The following is a 17,594-nucleotide window of genomic DNA, read 5'->3' on the forward strand; positions in this document are numbered from 1 at the left end:
ACCTACGGGGACGGAACCATCGCGGGGGGACGGAGACGGCGGCGCGGCACGTGCACCCCGCTCCGGTGGGCACGGCGGGCCCGTCCGTGCCCAGACTCTCCGGGAGACCTTCCTCGGGAACCCAGCAGGACATACCGCGGTACCGGGACCCCTTCGCCCTCTACCCCACCTCCTCCCGGCACTGCAGACACATAGTTCCCAAACACAACTTTATTGAAGCTTTGGAGGCAACGCAACGGAAGGGCCTCCGGAACCAAGGCCGAGGCGCCAAAACGGCGCCCAGGCAAATCGGGGGTCAGGGGGTGAAGCCCCCGAGAAACGCGGAGGAGGAGGAAGGTGCTTGCTCAGTGTGGAAGGACTGGGAGCTTCGGCATACCAGGGGCCGCTCACTTTTCTGGCTTCTTGGGCAATGGCCGTCGGAAGAGTAGGATGTGGGGCTCTGCGGGGCAAAAGAGGGGGTCAGGCCGGGCCCGCTGGGCGCCACCCGCTCCCCCGCGGGGCTCACCTGGCTCGTGGATCATGTAGTGGACCCAGCCCTGGCTCTGCTGCACCCCCAGGTTCCGCCACTCCGACTCCGACAGCAGGTGGGTCTTGGGCACCAGCTTGGCGATGTCCTTGGGCAGCATCACGTGCCTGCGCCCCGCATCTCTCAGTAAACACCGGAGCACCCCCCGACACCCCCTCATTCCCCAGCACGGAGATTCCCTACCGGGAAGCTGTTAACGGGACGAGCACCGTGTCCCGATACAGAACCCTTACCGGGACCTCCCGTGTTACCAGGATAATTCCCCTCTTACTTCACTAGGGAGCGATGACTCGCCTACCACTCCCCTCCCACTAGCGACCCGTTAATAGCCTCTCCACCCCACCGCTTTACGTTATCGAGGCTCTTCCCTCCCTGGCCCCGGTAAACCTTAACCGAGATCCCTGCATCTTTATCAAGCAGGTATTACCGGGACCCCTTCCCGCTCCGTACCGGTACTCAAACTCCTCATCATCGTACTTGTCGGAGTAGTAGATCTGTTTGTGCGCCATGACAGGCCCGCGCTGCCCTCCCTCGGCGGCCGTTGGCGCCCCCGCCCCCCCCGGCGCTTTCAAACACCGCCGCCCCGCGCGCCCATTGGCTGGCGCCGCGCCGGGGCGGGGCGGGGCGGCCGCCCATTGGCCGAAGCTCGCGCGACGCGGCGAGGCCGCGGCGCCGCTTCCCGCGGGCCGGGTGCGGCCTGTGATTGGCCGGCGAGTCACGTGGCATGGGCGCAGCGGGGCACGCCGGAGGGGCGCGGGCCGGAAGTGAGTGGTGGCGAGTGGGTTGGGGGGGGGGGAGCGGGGAGAGGGGGCGCGCGAGCGTGGGAGCGGCGGAGAGCGGCGCGAGACCCGCGCGTGACCGATGGTGCCCGGTGAGCGCGCGCCGGCCGGGGCGGTGAGGGCGCGCGCGCATGGCGGAGGGGGGACCTGCGCACGGCCCGGGATCCAGGGCCAGGCCCCGCGGTGCCCCCGCGTCCCGCAGTGTCGCCGGACTGAGGCCGCATCGCTCGCCGCCGTCGCCTTCTGCGGAACGAGTGTGGGTCCTGCCGCAGCCGCCCCCGAGACGCCGCCGCTCGCTGTGCTGTGCTGTGAGGGCCGGGCCACCCTTCGCAGCTGCCTCGTTTGCCTAGCGTGAGGGAGCCGAGCTGTGGGGCAGGTCCGCACCCTGCTGTATCCGGCCCGGCGGGGGCTGGAGCAGCCAGTACCGCGCTATGCTGAGATCTTGGGGTGGTTGTGTGTGCCTGGGGCTCAGGCTGGCATCGCCCCACTCCATGCTGGTGCGATATACGGGAGGAGGTGTAGAGCTGTAGAGGTGCTCCAGGGTCTGGGGGAAACCCCGAGCCTCAAGGCTGGCGTGACCTTCAGCAGGGACGGGGCACCGGCTGGGTTTAGAGGGTTCCTCGGCCTCTGTGGTGCTGGAGTCTGCCCTCCTGTCATCCTGCCTTCTGTGCTTCAGAGTAAGGCAGCAGTGAGTAGCTGGAGCCTGCCCAGCTGTTGTGAACAGATAGCTGTTCTCCCTTGCAGATCTGTCTGCTGTCCAGCAGTGTGTTGTGTCCATCTGTTCTTGCTTCTCCCCTTGAATCTCTTAGATGGGGTCATCCACACAGATTATAGACCGTGGTTCCAAGGAAATGTGACCTGGGCCCTGCTTGCCACGTTGGCAAGAAGTCTGTGGGCAAAGGGCACTTCTTGTCAGTGCTTGCCAGGGCTGCCTTGGCATCAGCCTGCAACAGGGGCTGAAGATGCCATCTCTTCTCAGCCAGGCAGGGCATGAGGATCCACCCACTGCCCTTTGGTGGGGGAATGCCTTGGCTAGGCTACCTCTGGAGCTGTGCAAAGCAGTGTCCCATCCTCAGAAGGGACACAAATGGGCTTCGGTAAGGCTGAGCACTCTGGCTTCGGGTGCAGGTGCTCCTTCCCTGGCATCTCGGTGCCCGATGTCCAGAGGGCCTGGGCTCCACCTCTGCATGGCAGTGGTGTAGTGCTGCAAGGGTCAATCTCCATGGCTATTGCCAAGCATAGCCCTCCTTATCTCACTGCCTTCCAAGCTAATGGCGACAGCTGGCACAGGCTGTAGATAAAGGTACAATTGCTGTCAAGCAGTAAATTATGTCTGCTGTCCTGCACTGCTCCACTGGCCTGGCCTCGGCTGGGCAGAAGAAAAGAGCAGCAGCTCCTGATCTGCTGCTGCTTTGCTTGCCTTGTTTTTCCCTCACAGAGCTTCCTGCCTCTGCCAGCTCATCCCTTCTTTCCATGATTCCTGTCTTCACTGGTCTCCTGGGGGCTCTATGTATAGTTTTGCATCAGGGTACCAGTTGAGGAGGTGGAGGAGGGGGCAGTTCTGCCCCCCTGAGTTGCCTTCCTCCTTGCATGTGGCTTTCCAGTATTGGTTTTTGGACTGGGCAGGGATTGGTTCCGACGCTTGTCTTGGGTCACAGAGTGACTCTTGGCCCTCGATACCATTTGCCATAGCAAATGTGGGCATGGCTCAAGCACTGCCAGGCTCAGCCTCATGTTCGTGTCCCAGTGCATCCCATCTCCATCTTATTTCCAGTGGGAGGAAGGTGGCTTCCTGGTTTCTCTCACCCTCTGTGTGAGCAGCACGCTGCACGGCAGCCACAGCCCCATCCACCTCCCTGGAGGAGCAGGGTCTGCCTTTGGCACCATGGCCCCACCTCAGCGGGCTGGGACAGGGCTGGCTAACTCCCTGTTTGTCCCCGAACCGCAGGTCGGAGTGCCAGACGAGAGGGGCTGTGTCTGCTCCCTGCCCTGCCCTGCCCTGCCCTCCGCCGGCGATGGAGTATGTGGTAAGGACTTCGGTGGAGGGCTAAGTGGCTTCGGTGGTGGATCCTGCCTGCCTCCCCTGCCTTCTGGAAGGTCTCCAGCCTCTCCCCCAAATCTCCACTGGCATCTCCTAACCCCCTCTTCAGAATGAAGGAGAGGTTGTGTGCAGGAGTGCATAAATGTTGTTTGGTGCTGCTGTGATGCGTGGGGGAAAAATCAGCTATTGGCTGGATTTGAATGTTCTCCTTTGCTTCACCCCTGCCTCAGAGGTTCAGCAGTGGCTGCAGTTGGACAGAGGGGGTCTCCTTCCCAGGGCAAGGTTTGTATGTCTGGCTGCCTGGCACCTTGCTGCGATTTCTTGCCAAACCTCTGGCATGTTCCGGGCCTCTGACTCAGCTCCCAGTTTTTTCCAGGGAGGCTGTTGGTAGTGAAGCCCTGAGTGTCGCCATTCTGCTGCTCTTCCTTGACCCAGGTAGTGTGTGAAATCTCAGTCTCAGGTACCTGAAAGTAGTCCACATCCCTCTGTTTCTTATGATCCATTGTCTTTCTGTGACAGCAGGGCACATGGAACAGCTCGGCCAGGACGTGTCCCCAGAGCTCCTTGGGGGCGGTAGTTCCAGGTGCCCTGCTCATACTCTGTTGCACAGGCAGGAGCTCCTGGTATCCCCTTCCTGGCAAGGGGAAGGCCTGTAGCCTGTGGTATGGGTCTTGGGACTGCCTGTTCAGGCAGGGCCAGTGTTCTGTGCCTTTGCACATCTCCCAGTTTGCCTTCTGCACTCAGAGGCCACTGAGAGAGAGCTCTGATTCCCTGAGGGGCTACGATGGTCTCTAAGGGCTGGGAGCTGTGATGCATCTTGTCACAGGCTGTTGAGTGATGTGGGCAGACTGGCCTCGAAGGTTGTGAGAAAATCAGGAGTTACTCTAGCAGAGTAGCAGAGATGTGTCTGAGCAGGGGCTTCAGCTGGGAGGCTCATGAGCCCTTTGGTGCCTGGAGGTGATGGCTGCTCCAAGCTCTGGGGTGGTGGGAAGGGGCCAAGGAGACACTCCTGCCTCCTTGCAATTCCCTCCTGCTCTTATCCTGAGGAAGCATCAGGGCTCACAGATCTGCCGTGCCAGGCAAGCCCAGGCCCACATTAACCAATGGCCAGGCCATCATGGGCAAACCCCACTGCTCTGCAATCACTTGATGCCGCCCAGCCAGGCTCCCCTAGCAGCAGCAGGGCTGCACTGGCCCCTCACCGGGCCAGCGACTTCCTGGCTCCGGGCTTCCTGCTTTTCTTCAGAGGAGTGGTGCTGCGGCCACAGGAAGGTCACAGCGCCGAGCAGCCGGGGGCCCCTGGAGGGGACAAGCACTTTGTGGAGCAGCCAGCACAGGCTCTCTGTGCCTGTGGGACCACCATGGCTGGGGTGAGGGGGCTGGCGTTCACAGCGCTGGTGTGCATGGCCAAGGAGATGCTTCAGTGATGGGCCCACTGTCACTGCCACAGTCCCTCACATCGAGTAGGTGGCAATTTCTAGCCCTGTTCTGGCTTTCCTTTCTCTGTCCCCATGGCAGTGTGCCAGGCTTTGTGAAGTGGGGCAGGCAGCTGCCAGTACCAAGCAGTGCTGGGCAAAGGCTCCAAGCAGGGAGAGCTTTTTCCTTGGCCAGGATTTACCGGGTTTTGGTTTGGTGGCCAGGGCATCCTGGTGGTTGGTAAGGGTCTGGTTTGTGCCGTGTCGGGAGGTTGGGTTCTGTCTTAACTCCTTGCCCCATCCCGTAGGTGGTGGAGGGCAGAGAGCTCTTGGCCTTCAGTGGGGCCGAGGCTGTGGAAGCACAGTCGGGTTGAGCCAAGTGACTGCTGCATGCAAGTGCATCAGGGATGGGGAACCAGGGAGACCTGCCCCTGAGCCCCCCTGATCCACAGGTGGGAGCTTTGCCCAGCTCCCCGAGCTTGAAGGGGCCAACTTTGCCCCCGGCACGTTCTCGCCGCCCGCTCCCGCTAGCTCCGCCTGTGACCTTGATTTTTCTGCTCCAGATAAGCGCTGCGTCCCCACCCCTCGCCGGGAGCCCCTCCTGCGCTGCGCCCCAGCCCCAGCGCAGCCCGCGCCGCGGGCAGAGCCTGCCCCGCCGCCTGTGAGTCAGCACAGCTCTTCCGATCAGCCGCAGCCCCTTCATCTCTTCTCCCGGGAGGAGCAGCTGGGATGCGGGAAGCAGCAGCGATTAGCTGCAGCAGCGATTAGCTGCAGCCTCTCCCGCAGGCTCCCCGCCGCGGCTAGGGAGCCGTGCTGAGCCCTGCCTTGCCCAGCGCACAGCCTACCTGTATCCTACTCCTGGCCGTCCTCCTCTTTCTCCCACCAGCCCTCCAGGCAAGATCTGTGCTCTCAAAGGACTGCATGTCCCTGTATTCCAGGAAGCTGCGAGCACTGGTGTCATCTCAGCATCGCTGCTCCCCCCGGCAGAGCCCGGCAAGCCAACAGCAGCTGCTCATCACCGGCACGTGGGCTGTGCGGCGCTGGCTGCCACAGAAGGACCTTGCTCCCTCCTGGACAGTGCTCAGAGCAGGGCTGGGATGGGCTTGGATGCGCTCTGTGTCTGCCTCATCTCCGGGCTTTAAATATTCATGCTTTTGATTTTCTCTCACTGGGCAGCAGCACAGGGGCTGGAGTGAGCTGTGGGGTGGAGGGTGGCTGTGCTGAATCCAGCAGCAGGGCATAGGGAGCTGGATCTGGACCTGGATGAAGATAATGGGATTTGTTGCTGGCCCGGTGTTGGAGTGGCAAGGGGCTTGAGGACCTGCAGGCTGGGGACAGAGCATTCTGATTTCCCCTCCCTGTGCCAGCGGCTCCCCAGGGTGTCGCTGCAGCCCCATTTCCTCCCTGCTGTGGTGTGCTGCTCTCAGTCTGAACGGATCTGCACATCCTTCCTGACGCCGATCACGATTGATCGGCTGTGCCTGCACAGTGCCGGGCAGCCCCTGGACCCACTGCCCAGCCTCCCACGCCCAGCTCTCCTTGCCAGCCATGCCGGGCTGCCGTGGACCTAGTGCAGAGCTCAGCCAAAGCTTCTGCTTGGGGGCAGCTTCCCGGCGACTGCAGGCACTCGGACTCTTTGTGGGGCCCCTGTGAGGCCCAGCTGGCTGCACCCACCCTACTGCCACTCTGGACAGGGCGGCTGTGGCCCTTCTCTCCTGTCTCCAGCATGGATCTCCTGCAAAAGAGCAAATACAGCCACCTGCGGAACGAGTCTGTCTCCTCTCCGGAGGAGGCCGTGGCGAGAGTCCCGCCCTCTCCGGTGGAGTCCCTTGCAAGCATGCGGTCTCTGCCTGGTTCCCTGTCCTCCTCCTCGCTCAGCCACTCTGCGCCTCTCGGGGAGCTCTCACCTGAGCTGGAGGAGAGCCCTACCACCCTCTGCTCCTTCTTCCCCAAAATGGCCAACCTGAAGCTCTCCAATCCTGCCAACTTGCTCAGCTTGCGGGGCTCTTCAGCCAGCAGCAGCCCGGGGGAAGCTGCTCCCCTTGGGATGCCAGCACTGGTGCCAGGGGGTGCTGCCAGCCCCGGCTCAGTGAGACCTGTCACTGTCTGTTCCCAGGATATGAACAAGCTGAGCTGTGGGAAGAAGACGCGGGTGGAAGGTGGCCAGCTGGGGGGTGATGAGTGGACCCGCCACGGCAGCTTTGTCAATAAGCCCACGCGCGGCTGGCTGCATCCCGATGACAAGGTCATGGGCTCCGGGGTCTCCTACCACGTCCGGGTGAGTGCTGGGGACTGGGGGACAGTGGGAAGGGTAACTGTGGGGATTTTGGGCCCTCATGGTGATAGGATGCACTGTGCTCTTTGGGGGAGGGATGGGGGACAGGGCGGAGCAATGGGCAGTGAGATGCCCAGGGAAGTTAACTGCTGCAGGGCTGGGATGCTTGAGGCCCCAGCCCCAGCCTCTTCCCTGGCTGCATGGGGGACAAACTCCATGGCTAGCCAAGCTCACCTTGCTCTCTTGTACAGTACATGGGCTGTGTGGAGGTGCTCCAGTCCATGAGGGCTCTGGATTTCAACACCAGGACACAGGTGACCAGGTGAGCTCTTGCCTCTCCCCAGGGGCTGCTCCTTTTGGGGAAGGTTGAGGAAGTTGAGCCCTAGGAAAGCTCCTGGTAGCATGTGGGGCTTTCAGTGTGGGCCAGGGGCTGCTGCAGCCCATCAAATACTAATTCCAGTGCACTTTGCCCAGGCAAAGAGCCCCAGCTGGCACTGCGTGAGAGCTTCCACTTTGTCTCCCTGTCTCTCCTGTGCTGATCCCTGTGTCCTCAGTCCTGTGGTTGGGGGGTCTTGGGGCAAGGCAGGCACTATAGGGACTGACATCTCATTGTACTCCCTGCAGGGAGGCCATTGGGCTGGTATGTGAGGCTGTGCCTGGTGCCAAGGGAGCTGTGAGGAGACGGAAGGTGAGGCCTGGCTGGGAATCTGCTGGGGGAATGTGCGTGGCTGGTTTGGGTACAGGGCCAAGGACCATATCCCAGCCTAGCTGGCAGTGCTGTGCTGGTCAGCCCGGTGCTCTGATCTCACAACTGAGGCTTGGCCAGAGCCACTGGTCAGTACAAGGTGCCCATTTCTGCTGTGGAAGTAGTGGGATGTGCTCTGTCCTGCTGCTGCTGGGCTGTCTGGTCTGGGGAGCCCCTTCTCTACACTACCTTTATGCCCCTAGCCCTGCAGCCGCTCCCTGAACTCCATCCTGGGCAAGAGCAACCTGAAGTTTGCAGGCATGCCCATCACCCTGACCATCTCCACCAGCAGCCTCAACCTCATGGCCTCAGACTGCAAGCAGGTGAGAGTGGGGAGGGGTTGGCCTGGCTTTGGACAAGCAGGAATCCTCAGGTACCTCACCCCAGGTCTTGCTGGGGCAGGGAATGCCCCCAGCTTCCTCAGGGAATGTCTCAATGGGCTGTGTGATAAGTGCCCACCTCCCCACAGTCCCTGGGGCTGAAGAGATGGGAGGAATATCCTGTGTGTTTTGTGGGATCTCTCCTGGAGATGGTGAGACCCAATTGCCTGGGGCCAGATCTCCTGGTTTTGACCGTACTCCCAGTGATGTCCCAGTCCTTTTCTTGGTGGTCTGTGGCTCATAACCAGGGCTCTGGAGGCTTTTGAACCCTCATGGCAGGTCAGCCCTGGGAGGGGTGGGATGTACTACCTTTGTGTGGGTGACAGGAAATTCCTGGCTGTATCCAACAAGCTCTCCACCTTGCAGATCATTGCCAACCACCACATGCAGTCTATATCCTTCGCATCAGGGGGAGACCCGGTGAGTACTCAGGGTCCCCATTCCTGCCCTCTTCTGAGGTTTGGGGCCCAGTGCTCCCCAGCAGCCCTGGCTCACTGCTGCTGTCTCACCCACAGGACACAGCCGAATATGTTGCCTATGTTGCCAAAGATCCCGTCAATCAGAGAGGTGAGGGTGCTCAAGGGTCCTCAGTGCCAAAGCCCCACTTTGGAGGTGTTCAGGAATCAGTTCAATGCAGGGGGGGAGCTGGATGACCCATGAGAAAGCTCTGGGGTGTACAGAGAGAGTCAGGGTTGAAGAACCTTAGTGCTGGAGTTCCACAATCACATCCCATCATTTTTCACCCAGCCTGCCATATCCTGGAGTGTCCTGAAGGCTTGGCACAGGATGTGATCAGCACCATTGGTCAGGCCTTCGAGCTGCGCTTCAAGCAGTACCTGAAGAACCCTCCCAAGCTGGTGACCCCGCACGACAGGTCAGAGCAGGCTTGTGTGACAGGGAGGAAGGTGGTTTTGGAGAGGGGATGCAGCTGTGGCTGCTGTCAGGGGCTTATCTGTACTGTGCTCTCCCAGAATGGCAGGGTTTGATGGCTCTGCCTGGGATGAGGAAGAGGAGGAACCAGCCCCAGATCACCAGTACTACAACGACTTCCCTGGCAAGGAACCTCCCATTGGGGGGGTCGTGGACATGCGGCTGCAGGATGGGACTGCTCAGACCCCAAATCACTTGGGTGCCACACTGGTGAGGCTCTGGGCACGTCCTGTCGGGAGGCACCAACTTGTAAGGGAGATGTAGGGACCCTGACCGGGCCATGGGTTCTGCTGAAGGTTATTCAAGTCTCGTGGGGTGTGGGGAGCAAGAAGGGGGATGAGCAGGAAAGGGGATGGGGGCTCATCACTGCCTCTCCCTGCAGCCTGTCGGCCAGTCATCCAGTGGGGAGTACGACCCCCAGAAGCAGCATGCTCCTGCCCAAGGTAATGTGATGGGTCAGTCTCCATCCTCTTTCATGGATCCCGATTGCACTGGTGGGGGGCCAAGGTGGGCTGAAGCCCTGCTGACCTCAGTGCTCCTGGTAGCAGGGAGAGAGAAATACCCAGCTGCAGCAGGCACATCTGGCCGCATGGACCTGTTTGATGACCCGTCTTACGTCAACGTGCAGAACATGGACAAGACTCGCCAGGCTTCAGCTGCCAGCAGCCCAGCCACAGCCAACGGCAACACACAGAGGGACCTTTTTGACATGAGTGAGTGGGATGGAAGCTGCAGCCAGGGTAGTGGATAGGTGGCTGTGTGATGGTCATGGCTCCCCTGCTCCTCTCTCCTTGCAGAGCCCTTTGAGGATGCCCTGCGTGTGCCCCCATCTGTGCCTGTGGGGCTGCCCCCCGCCCAGGTGGTGGCCTCCATGGAGGAGCAGCTGAGACGGGAGCCCTGGTACCACGGCAAAATGAGCCGCAAGGAGGCTGAGAAGCTGCTGAAGGTGAACGGAGACTTCCTGGTGCGGGAGAGCACCACTACCCCGGGCCAGTACGTGCTGACTGGCTTGCAGGGTGGGCAGCCCAAGCATTTGCTGCTTGTCGATCCCTGAGGGAGTGGTGAGTCCGTGTAGGGGCCTGTGGATGGAGCTTGGGACAGCGGGGGGAGATCCTGGGGGTTATTAGAGCCACCAGAGCATTTGGGTTCTGTACTGCTGATCCGGGGACAGCTCTGGGCTGACTTTGGGGATGGAGAGGTGGGAGCATGGGTCTGAGACTGCAGCCCCAGGTCTGTGCCTTGCCCATGCCATGGGGGTGGTGGCTCTGGCCTCACATGGGCACTGACAGCCTCCTGAGCACTCCTTTTCTGGCCCACCAGGTGCGGACAAAAGATCATCGCTTTGAGAGCGTCAGCCACCTCATCAGCTACCACATGGACAATCACCTGCCCATCATCTCTGCCGGCAGTGAGATGTGCCTGCAGCAGCCAGTGGAGAGGAGACTGTGAGCGCCCAGGGACCCCATTGCACAGCACCCCCAGTGCTGCAGCCCTCTGGCCGTGTTCCATGCCCCAGGGAGCCCTCAGACTCTTCTAGGTGCTCCAACCAGGACTGAGCATGGACTTGGCTGAGGACAGGGCCTCTCTCTTTTCACCACATGGAGCTGGTGGCCATGGGGGGCTCAGGCTGTGAGTGCCTGCAGGGTGGGGAACTGTTCTTGCAAAGCCCCTGCCCCTCCAGCTCCAGCCTTTGGCAGAGCAGCTCAGCTCCTACCAAAACCCAGCCCTGCTGTCGTGCCACAGCCATTCTTGTGCTCACCAGCAGGGGGTCAGACTGGCAGGGCCGAGTCCCCCTGAGCCAGAGGCAGCCTGTCTTTATCTCTGGCCCCTGGGCCAAGGAGGGGGCCCATGGGGGGGCTCTGCTCCTCTAAGCACGAGGCCCTCGACCGTACCGGATCACTTTATGTGTTAACTCTGTGCCTTGACCCCGCAGGTCCCACACTCTTATGCAAGGGCAGGGGATGGTTACAGAGCCTTCCCCATGCTCCCAGCACCCTGTACCCCATCCGTGACATGCTTGTGCTCCAGGACATGTGCCACCACGTCCCCTTCCTCCCTGCCCAACTCTGGCAGCCCCGGGGGATTGGCGGGGGGCCCCCCCTGCATGCACAGTGTAACTCCCCCCAAGCCAAAGCGCACCCCGCCCCTCGCAGCCCCAGGGCCCTGGCCCCGCTATACCAAAGGAACTGGCGGTTGTATTAAAGTTGGTATTTCTTTAGGCCCTGGCTGGTGTGAGCTGGGTGGGGGGGTCACTGTGGGCGGGTGGTTCCGCCCTGTGCAACCCTACGGGCGCTGCAGTTCGTCCTTTTCCTTTCCCTTCCCCCCAGGACCTCATACGTGGTTTGTTCCGTCTGTTCCTTTCACCGCCCCCCCCTTCCGTCGCGCTGCACTTGGTTTGGTCTGGCCGAGGGGTGGGTGGGAGTCTGCGGTGATTGACACATCGTGTGCGCTTCGCCCCGCCCCCCGCGCGGTGTGATTGGCCCCGCCTGGGTTCCGGTTCCGCTCGGGCCATGGCGGCGGCGCGCGCGCTGTAAGCGCTATGGCGGCCCCGCACGCAGAGAAGCTGGAGGGAGCGGTCCCGGCCCCGCCGCCCCCGCCGGGGCCCCCGCACCCCGCGGGCAGCGCTGCCGCCGGCGGGCCCGGCCGGAAGCAGGGGAAGGCAGGTGAGCGCGGCTGGGCCGGGAGCGGGGTGGGTGGGGGTCGCCCCGGCCCCGCTGACGCGGCCTCCCTTGTCCCCGCAGGGCTGCAGATGAAGAGCCCCGAAAAGAAGCGGCGCAAGTCCAACACGCAGGTAGGGCCGGGCTCGGGGCGGCGCGGGGGCCGGGGACGGGCTGCAGCACCCCTGACCGCCACCTTCTCCCCGCAGGGCCCGGCCTATTCGCACCTCTCGGAGTTCGCCCCGCCGCCCACTCCCATGGTGGACCACCTGGTTGCCTCCAATCCCTTCGAGGATGACTTCGGGGCCCCCAAGGTGGGGGCGGCCCCCGCCCCCTTCCTGGGCAGCCCCGTCCCCTTCGGCGGTTTCCGCGTGCAAGGGGGGATGTCGCCTCAGGTGCCCCCTGGTTACGGCGGGGGTCCGCAGCCCCTGCGGAGGCAGGCCCCCCCTTTCGCCCCCGGGCAGATGGGCCCGGCCTTTAGCATGCCCCCTCAGAATCCAAACTACGTGCAGCCGGGGGGCTTGACCTTCGCCGGGCAGCCCTTCAGCCAGCCCCTTGGACAGAACTTCAGCCCCCCGATGGGGCAGCTCATGCAGGGGCCTGTTGCGGGCTTCGGGCCCATGATGTCCCCCACTATGGGGCAGCCCCCGCGGGGGGACATGGGCCCCGGGCCAGCCCTCAACCCCCCCGGGGGACCGGCAGTGGCTCAGCGCTTCAGCCAACCCAGCAACCTCTTTGGACAATCGCCCATGCAGCGCCCCGGGCAGAACATGCCACCCCTGCCTCCCACAGCCAGTCCCTTCGCTGGGGCGGATCCCAGCTTCCCTGCTAGCAGCGAGGAGGGGGGCAAGAACCCTCCCCCCAGCACCTTTGCCCAGGAGCAGCACTCGGGCTCCCCCGCCACCGTCAACGGGGCACAGCCTGGCTTTCGCCCCCAACAGTGCTGGCCGCAGTGCCAGCACTCCTGAGACCAACAGCCTCCCACTGCCACCCCCCGGCAAGGCCACCAGCACCTCCGGGCACCAGCCACCACCAGGGCTCGTGTACCCCTGCGGGGCCTGTCGCAACGAGGTGAACGACGACCAGGACGCCATCCTGTGCGAGGCCTCCTGCCAGAAGTGGTTCCACCGAGAGTGCACGGGGATGACCGAGAATGCCTACGGGCTGCTCACCACTGAGGCCTCTGCTGTCTGGGCCTGCGACTTCTGCCTCAAGACCAAGGAGATCCAGTCGGTCTACATCCGGGAGGGCATGGGACAGCTGGTGACCGCCAACTGATGGCTGAGTCACCCTTCAGCTGCCATGTACAGCTTTCCCCCACTGATATAGGACCAAACCCTCATTTTTTGTAGCTGTCGCCCCCCTGCCAGCCAGAGAGGCACTGCCATGCATTGGCTGTTGCTGCTCACCGGGCACTGCCTGCCAGTGGGACCCTCCGGGGGCTCTGGGACGGTGCTGGCTGTGCCGTTGTCAGCCCTGTGCTGTGGGCAGGGCTCTGGCCCCGGTGCACCGGCTCTGTGAGGGCTGAGGCTTCCTGGTGCTCCACAGTGCTGCCCTCAGGTCATTGCCCTTGCTGGGGGCACCTCCTGGGCTGTGCAGCAGTCCCTGGTGCCCCTTCTGCATTCACGGGGCAGTCCCGGTGCCCCCTGCTCCGGTGCTCGGGATGGTCCCGGTACCCACTCCCCACCCCAGGTCCGTCCGTTTTAGCCAATCGTTAACGGAAATTTTTGTACCGTCGTTATAAAACTCTTAAACGCGCGTGTCGGTGTGTGTCCGAGGAAGGTGTCGGTGTGTGTGTGGTAAGCGGGCGGGCGCTTGGTGCCGCGGGGCCGCGCCCGCCGTTCCCGCCCCCCGCGGGCCGCGGTTGGCCGCTGCCGTCACGTGCGCGCCCGGCCCGGGGGCGGCGCGGCCCCGCGGAAAGTTCCGGGCAGGACGCGGCGGGCGCAGGTACCGCGCGGGCACGGGGGGGCGGCTACGCTGTCAGGCCGGAACCGGCATCGCGGCGGGGCTCGGGGGCGCGGGCGCGCTCGGACGGAGCCGTGGGAAAGCAGAGAGGATGGGGTGTCAGCGGCGGGGCCGTCACCCCCAGGGCGGCTCTGGGTCCCGGGCGGGTCAGGGGGCGGAAGAGAGGGTAGGGGGCTGCTCGAGACCCCCTTCCAGTGGTGCCGCTGTGCTTTGCCGCTTCTTGGGGTGGTGCGATCCCGACTGAGGCCCCTGGTTTCCCCACGCCAGGCTCTGCGTGTCCCGTCCACCTGCTGGGCGGCATCACCGGCTAAAAATACCCCGCGGCGGCAGCTGGTGTCAGTGGGGGTGGAGCCGCGGAGTCGGTGCACCGGGTCGGCTCCCTAAAAGCTCCCCAGCTACTGGAGGGATTGGCTGGTACCGGGACCATGGTTTTCCCAGTCACATCCAGCTGGTACTGGGAGCTGGGTCATGTCCCGCTGTCCGCGTGTCCGCCCTTCTGTCTCCTTGCAGGTTGCACTGGACTGTCCCTATGGCGGAGAAATCGGATCCCAAAGATTCAGAGAACAGCTGGGTGCTGGCGGGCAGTGAGGTGAGGGCTGGCAACCCCCCAGACCCTCACTGCTTGAGATCTCCAGGGCAACATCCCAGAACTATGAGCCCCATGCCTCCCAGAGCTGGAGGGCCCCCGGACACAGCCCCGAGAGCCTGCCTGAGCCTGCAGGCAGAGTGGGGCACATGGAAGTTGGGGCTAAAGGTGTCTCCCTATGTCCCCCCTTCCCCTAGGGTCTGCCCATTGACACAGTAGGTCCAGAGCAGGACTCAACCTCCCACACATCTGACGATGAGGAACCGGAGGAGGAGGAGGATGAAGGCACCCAGGAGACAGTCACAGGCAGGCAGCAACCATGGTTATGGGGCAAACCTGGTGTCACCTTCCTGTGCCACTGTCTCATCCCCATGCTCTGCCTCTCCCCAGCTGTGACCACCAATGGTGCCATTGCCTCTCCCAGCCACACCTTGTGCCCTGAGGGCAGCAGGCAGTTGGTGAGTCAGAACTGGGAGGCCTGGGGCTGAGCTGGAACTGGTGGGCTGCTCCCCACAGAGGGACCCCGTGTGCACACCCCGTGTGCTGGTGCCTATGTCTGCAGGACCCAGAGGAGTGTGAGGACTCCAGGGTGCAGGCAGTGTGTGCCCTGCATGGCTCTGCAGAGCTCAGCACATTGGAAGGCGATGAGCAGGAGGAGCCGAGTGCTGAGGCTGAGCCACAGCCCTGCCCTGACACTCCCCAAGCAGGTCAGGGCCTCACAGGGACTGGCCTGGGAGAATACGTACAGGTATTGTTTAGGTTTAGACCCTCCCTGGAGGTCCCCCCATCTCCCCTTAGGGCCAACAGTGGAAGACGTGAGCTGTACCAGCAGTGACAATAACACAGAGGGGCTGCGGTGGCGGCAGGGCCACAAGCCCCGTGCTGGGCCCCCCACTGTCACACCTGCCCCACACCGGGGGACACCAGACAGTGATGATGATGGGCTCAGTATGAGCAAGTACCTGCTGGGTGCCTTGGCAATGGTTGCTGTGGGGCTGCTGATCATCACTGGTAAGTGGGGGTCCCAGTAGCTAAGGCCCCAGGGACAGGGTAGGGTCCAGACATCCCCCTCATTGTCCCCTCCTCTCCCCAGGTGGTATCTACGACATGGCAGATGGTGAGTACAGGTGACTAACCCACCCAGGCAGGGAGACATCTTGCAGCACCCTGGATGTTCAGCCCCATGTCCTTCTCTGCAGGCCCTGTGGAGAGTGTGAGCAGCTGGGACTTGGGTGCTGGGGAGCAGGAGTCTCTGCTGTCCACAGACAGCAATGTAAGGAGGGGTCTCAAGCAGGGCTGAGTGAGGGCAGGTGTCCTCAACACCTCCAGGGCTCCCAACCTTCCTGTCCTCCAGGACTCTGAGCAGAAGCCCCCTCTGCCAGATGCTGGGGACTCACAGAGTGTGCAGTCCATGAGCCAGCTCCTGGACAAGCTGGCCAAAGAGAACCAGGAGATCCGGCTCATGCAGGCAGAGCTACAGGTTGGTGCCCAGTGCTGTGTCTCGGTGCTGTGTCCTGGTGCTGCTCTCCTGTTGCCAGCTCTTTCACAGCCCCCCACCCTGCCCCAGGCCCACAAGGAAGATCTGCAGGCCCTGCTGCACAGGAGTGAGGGTGAGGCGGCGGCAGCTGGAGCGCAGCAGCAGAGCCTGGCCGCAGAAAATGCGCGGCTGCGCGCGGCGCTGGAGCGTGAGGTGGCTGCGCTGCGGGAGGCCCGGGCTGAGCTGCGGCGCCTGCAGGCTGCAGGGGCTCCAGGCAGCCCCAGGGAGCCGAGGGCAGAGCAGCCCCGTGCCACGGGCACGCCAGCGCACGGCAAGGCCGCGGCACGGCGGCACGGCAGCCTGGATTCACTGCGGCAGGAGCTGGCGGACACCCTGGAGCATGCACGGGGCTCCGGGGATCTCAAGGGGCTTGTAGAGCAGCTGAGCACCCTGGAGCAGCACCTGGCCCAGCTGCTGGAGGTGGAGGGGTCGGGATCCTTCTCCACACCCTGGAAGAAGCCATTCAAGGTGGAGAAGGAGAGCAAGTGGCAAAAGCAGCATGGCGCCAGGGGGTTCCCCCATGAGCAGGAGAGGAGAGAACATGGCAAGCCCCACAAGAAGGATCCCCGAACCCCCCGTGAGCACAAGCCAGGCAAAGCCTGGGGGAAGCAGTCTCACAGCCACCCCCAGCATGGTTCCCGTGAGGTGCCTGGGCTCAGGCGGTACCGGGCACCACAGGGCTGTTCTGGGGTGACTGACTGTGCCCACAAGGAAGGCCAGGAAGTGCTTGGGGCTGCACTGGAGCCGGTGCAGAAGGTGCAGTTCCTGCAGCTGCTGGAGAGCTTCATGGGGCAGCTGGGCTTGGGGAAACAATTCGGAAGGCTGGCACCGCAGCTCGATGGGGCCTTTAGGGCTGATGGTGTCTTTGCCCACGACCGCCTGCGGTTTGTTGATTTTGTGGATGATGTGGAGGACCTGCTTGAGGAGGTGGCGTGGCAGGAGTGGGGCAACAAGAAGGCGGTTGATGGCTTCGAGGAGTACATGCTGCGGCACTACAGTGGGTGAGCTGGGGTGGATGGTGCTGGGGGGGCCCAGGGGTTCCCCCCTTCTGCACCTCATCACATCTCCCCTTCTCTTGCAGTGCCTCCGCCAACATGTGGAGCCAGAGAGCCCCAAGGCAGCATGGCATACGTGGGTAGAGCCAAGGGGGCACTGTAGTAGTGTGCCAGCACCCCAATGCAAGGGCTCCCCACGTGCTGTTTGTGGGGTCTGGGGGCTACCATTGTACCCTGTAGGGCCAAGTAGGGCCACATCCTTAACCACTGTGTGATGCTGCACTGCCACCATGAATAAAGTCACCACTGGGCAGAGCTGTGTGGATATGGGGAAAATGGAGTGTGGGGGTGTGGAGAAGGGAGGGTGCCAAGGGAAGAGAGCTGGGGAAATGGGGGTTCAGAGGAGGAATAGGACATGTAAGGGGAGAGCAGAGAGGATAAGTGCTTTGAGCAAAGAAGGTGCTGTGAGAAGGAAGGAGTGCAGAGAGGAGGAAGGGCTGCTGGGGAGAGGGGGTGCAAAGAGGAATATGGTGTTTTGGAAGTGAAGGGGGTTGCTGAGGGAGAAGAAAGGCTATTGGGGATGCTGGGGGAAAATTTAGAGGCGATTTAGAGGAGGAATAGTGAAGAGGAGAGGGGAGTGCTGGAGGAAGTGAGAGGCAACTGAAAAAGTGGGGTGCAGAGGGGGCATAGAGATGTTGAGGAAGGGTGCTTGGCGAGAAAAGGTACTGGGGAAATTTATGCTGGGAGAAAATGGGGTGTAGGA

At 62.7% G+C, this 17,594-nt stretch overlaps 4 protein-coding genes across 13 annotated transcripts; 3 read left to right on the forward strand and 1 right to left on the reverse strand.

Moving 5' to 3' along the window:
* Positions 1-195: 195 nt before the first annotated feature.
* CKS1B (CDC28 protein kinase regulatory subunit 1B) lies at positions 196-1,061 on the reverse strand. Its single transcript, XM_056510677.1, has 3 exons — positions 977-1,061; positions 506-633; positions 196-439 (listed from the first exon to the last, which is right to left on the reverse strand). The coding sequence occupies exons 1-3, from the start codon at positions 1,033-1,035 to the stop codon at positions 387-389; spliced, it is 240 nt and encodes a 79-aa protein (XP_056366652.1). The 5' UTR covers positions 1,036-1,061; the 3' UTR covers positions 196-386.
* SHC1 (SHC adaptor protein 1) lies at positions 1,034-11,309 on the forward strand. 10 transcript variants are annotated; one of them, XM_056510667.1, is made up of 14 exons: positions 1,034-1,290; positions 3,254-3,332; positions 6,878-7,039; positions 7,288-7,358; positions 7,661-7,724; positions 7,985-8,104; positions 8,528-8,581; positions 8,677-8,728; positions 8,909-9,035; positions 9,133-9,301; positions 9,474-9,534; positions 9,637-9,804; positions 9,889-10,152; positions 10,412-11,309. In XM_056510667.1, exons 1-13 carry the CDS (start codon positions 1,034-1,036, stop codon positions 10,143-10,145), a joined length of 1,641 nt encoding a protein of 546 aa, XP_056366642.1. In that variant the 3' UTR covers positions 10,146-10,152; positions 10,412-11,309. The 10 variants fall into 10 exon arrangements, with proteins under 10 accessions (XP_056366642.1, XP_056366643.1, XP_056366647.1 ...); XM_056510668.1 differs by having other exon boundaries at positions 9,640-9,804; XM_056510670.1 differs by having other exon boundaries at positions 1,284-1,397.
* A 101-nt stretch (positions 11,310-11,410) lies between these two features.
* PYGO2 (pygopus family PHD finger 2) lies at positions 11,411-13,506 on the forward strand. The gene is given in 4 exon segments (XM_056510676.1): positions 11,411-11,754; positions 11,833-11,882; positions 11,958-12,671; positions 12,673-13,506. Coding segments are annotated over 4 exon segments (1,242 nt in total). The 5' UTR covers positions 11,411-11,630; the 3' UTR covers positions 13,027-13,506.
* Positions 13,507-13,590: 84 nt separating this feature from the next.
* On the forward strand, positions 13,591-17,146 carry PBXIP1 (PBX homeobox interacting protein 1). The gene is made up of 11 exons (XM_056510663.1): positions 13,591-13,695; positions 14,224-14,302; positions 14,497-14,605; positions 14,690-14,757; positions 14,862-15,006; positions 15,098-15,310; positions 15,393-15,416; positions 15,499-15,572; positions 15,654-15,779; positions 15,867-16,837; positions 16,918-17,146. Exons 2-11 carry the CDS (start codon positions 14,243-14,245, stop codon positions 16,973-16,975), a joined length of 1,848 nt encoding a protein of 615 aa, XP_056366638.1. The 5' UTR covers positions 13,591-13,695; positions 14,224-14,242; the 3' UTR covers positions 16,976-17,146.
* Positions 17,147-17,594: the final 448 nt, after the last annotated feature.

This window comes from Oenanthe melanoleuca, chromosome 25, assembly GCF_029582105.1.
Source record: "Oenanthe melanoleuca isolate GR-GAL-2019-014 chromosome 25, OMel1.0, whole genome shotgun sequence".
Classification (NCBI taxonomy): Eukaryota; Metazoa; Chordata; class Aves; order Passeriformes; family Muscicapidae; genus Oenanthe; species Oenanthe melanoleuca.